This window comes from Otolemur garnettii, unplaced genomic scaffold (assembly GCF_000181295.1).
Source record: "Otolemur garnettii isolate 467f Iridium unplaced genomic scaffold, OtoGar3 scaffold00147, whole genome shotgun sequence".
Taxonomy (NCBI): domain Eukaryota; kingdom Metazoa; phylum Chordata; class Mammalia; order Primates; family Galagidae; genus Otolemur; species Otolemur garnettii.
The window spans coordinates 2,579,417-2,581,218 of NW_003852542.1; the positions used below are offsets into that span (position 1 = coordinate 2,579,417).

At 44.9% G+C, this 1,802-nt stretch overlaps 1 protein-coding gene across 1 annotated transcript in view; it reads right to left on the bottom strand.

Annotated features, from left to right (window-relative positions):
• Positions 1–1,004, bottom strand: part of LOC100966190 (U4/U6.U5 tri-snRNP-associated protein 2) — a 24,337-nt gene extending 23,333 nt beyond the window's left edge. The window contains exon 1 of the mRNA XM_023518787.1: positions 774–1,004. Within this exon, the coding sequence (XP_023374555.1) occupies positions 774–915 (142 nt within the window). The 5' untranslated portion in view covers positions 916–1,004. The remainder of the gene's footprint in view (positions 1–773) is intronic.
• Between the last annotated feature and the right edge of the window lie 798 nt (positions 1,005–1,802).

Here is a 1,802-nt window from a genome sequence, read left to right on the forward strand (position 1 = left end):
AAAAAAAAAATTCCCAGGCTCAAGCAATCTTCTCGCTTCAGCCTCCTGAGTAGCTGAGACTACAGGGGTGTGCCACCACCTCCAGCTAATTTTTCTATTTTTAGTAGAGACAGGGTCTCACTCTTGCTCAGGCTGATCTTGAACTCCTGAGGTCAAACAATCAACCTGCCTCAGCCTCCCAGAGTGCTACGATTACAGGAGTGAGCCACTGCACCCGGCCCTTTTACTTTTTGACATCAGTATCTTCCACATTAGACTGAGCTCCGCAAAGAGAAAAACCATGTTTCTTATCCCTGCTGCTCCCAAAATGTCACCATAAATAAATGTTGAATAAGCGGATATGGATGCTAGAACACCCTGGTATGAAGAGTTACAGTGTCCACTTTACTCACAATGCAATGGCAAACTGAATTTGGAGAAATAAAAACAATCAAAATAGTTCATGAGAACAGCCTAGTGTAGGACATGACAAAATGAGTAGCAAAAGGCAGAGGGACTTAATGAGGGCTGGTGCCTTTCTCCGCCACCTAGTTTTCCCCTAAGCCATACTGTTTAGTTTACCAAATTAAGATGGACCTTCTATTCAGCTGGCATCTCCTGAGACACCGGGCAGGGCAGAATGATTAGAGAGGACTAAGGAACATAACCACACTTTCCACTGGATACTCACTTCTGGCTACTATCAATATTCATTGCAAAGTAGAAATAAATTTATTCATCAAACTAGTTTTGTTGTCCTGAAGTCAGAGAAATATGAATGACTTGTTCCTTACCTTGTTTAGTGATCTGAAAAGTCTTCTTGCTGCAAAGGACAACAGCCTGAAGCATCTCATGAGGTGAGACATGTGCCTTGAAATTCCGAGGGTTCCAGAGCTTTCTCATCAACTCTCCAAAACGCTGGACCAACAAGAACATGATATCACCTGGAGGACGCTTGATGTTCTTGTAATTGTCTTCTTCCAGGAAGTAGTTCCGAAGAGGAGGAACATTAGACAGAGCCTAAAAATCAAACACTCTAATTAAACCAAAGCCCCTTTGCAGGACCCTTAGACCCAGGCTCTTCCAAGTAAAGTTCTTTTCTAATTTTCTTTTGAGATAGAATCTCACTCTGTTGCCAGGCTAGAATGCACGTCATCAGCCTAACTCACAGCAATCTCAAATTCCTGGGCTCAAGTGATTTTCTGCATCATCTTCCCAAGTAGCTCAGACTACAGGCACCTACCATAACACCTGGCTAAATTTTTGTATTTTCAGTAGAGACGGGGTCTCCCTCTTGCTCAGGCTGGTCTCAAAACTTCTGAGCTCAAGCAATCCACTCAGCCTGGTCTCCAAGAGTGCTGGGATTATAGGCAGGAGCCACTGAGCCCAGGCCCAACTAAAGTTATGCTAGAACCTTGTGATTTGTCTGTAATGGCCTTAAAGAGTGCAAGTAAGTGGCTCGCATTACAGAAATATCTTTCACATTGAAGAGTGAAGTACACTTCTACAGACACTTTGCTAATGTAGATATCAGTAAGAAGTTTAAGGCTGGACACAGTGGCTTATACCTATAATCCTATCACTCTGGGAGGCCTAGAAGGGTAGATTGCCTAAGCTCACAGGTTCAAGATCAGCCTAAGCAAGAGTGAGACCCCTATCTCTATAAGAATAGAAAAACTAGGCTCGGCGCCTATAGCTCAACCGGCTAAGGCGCCAGCCACGTACACCTAAGGTGGCGGGTTCGAGTCCCCAGCCCGGACCCGCCAAACAACAATGACGGCTGCAACCAAAAAATAGCCGGGCGTTGTGGCGGGCGCCTGTGG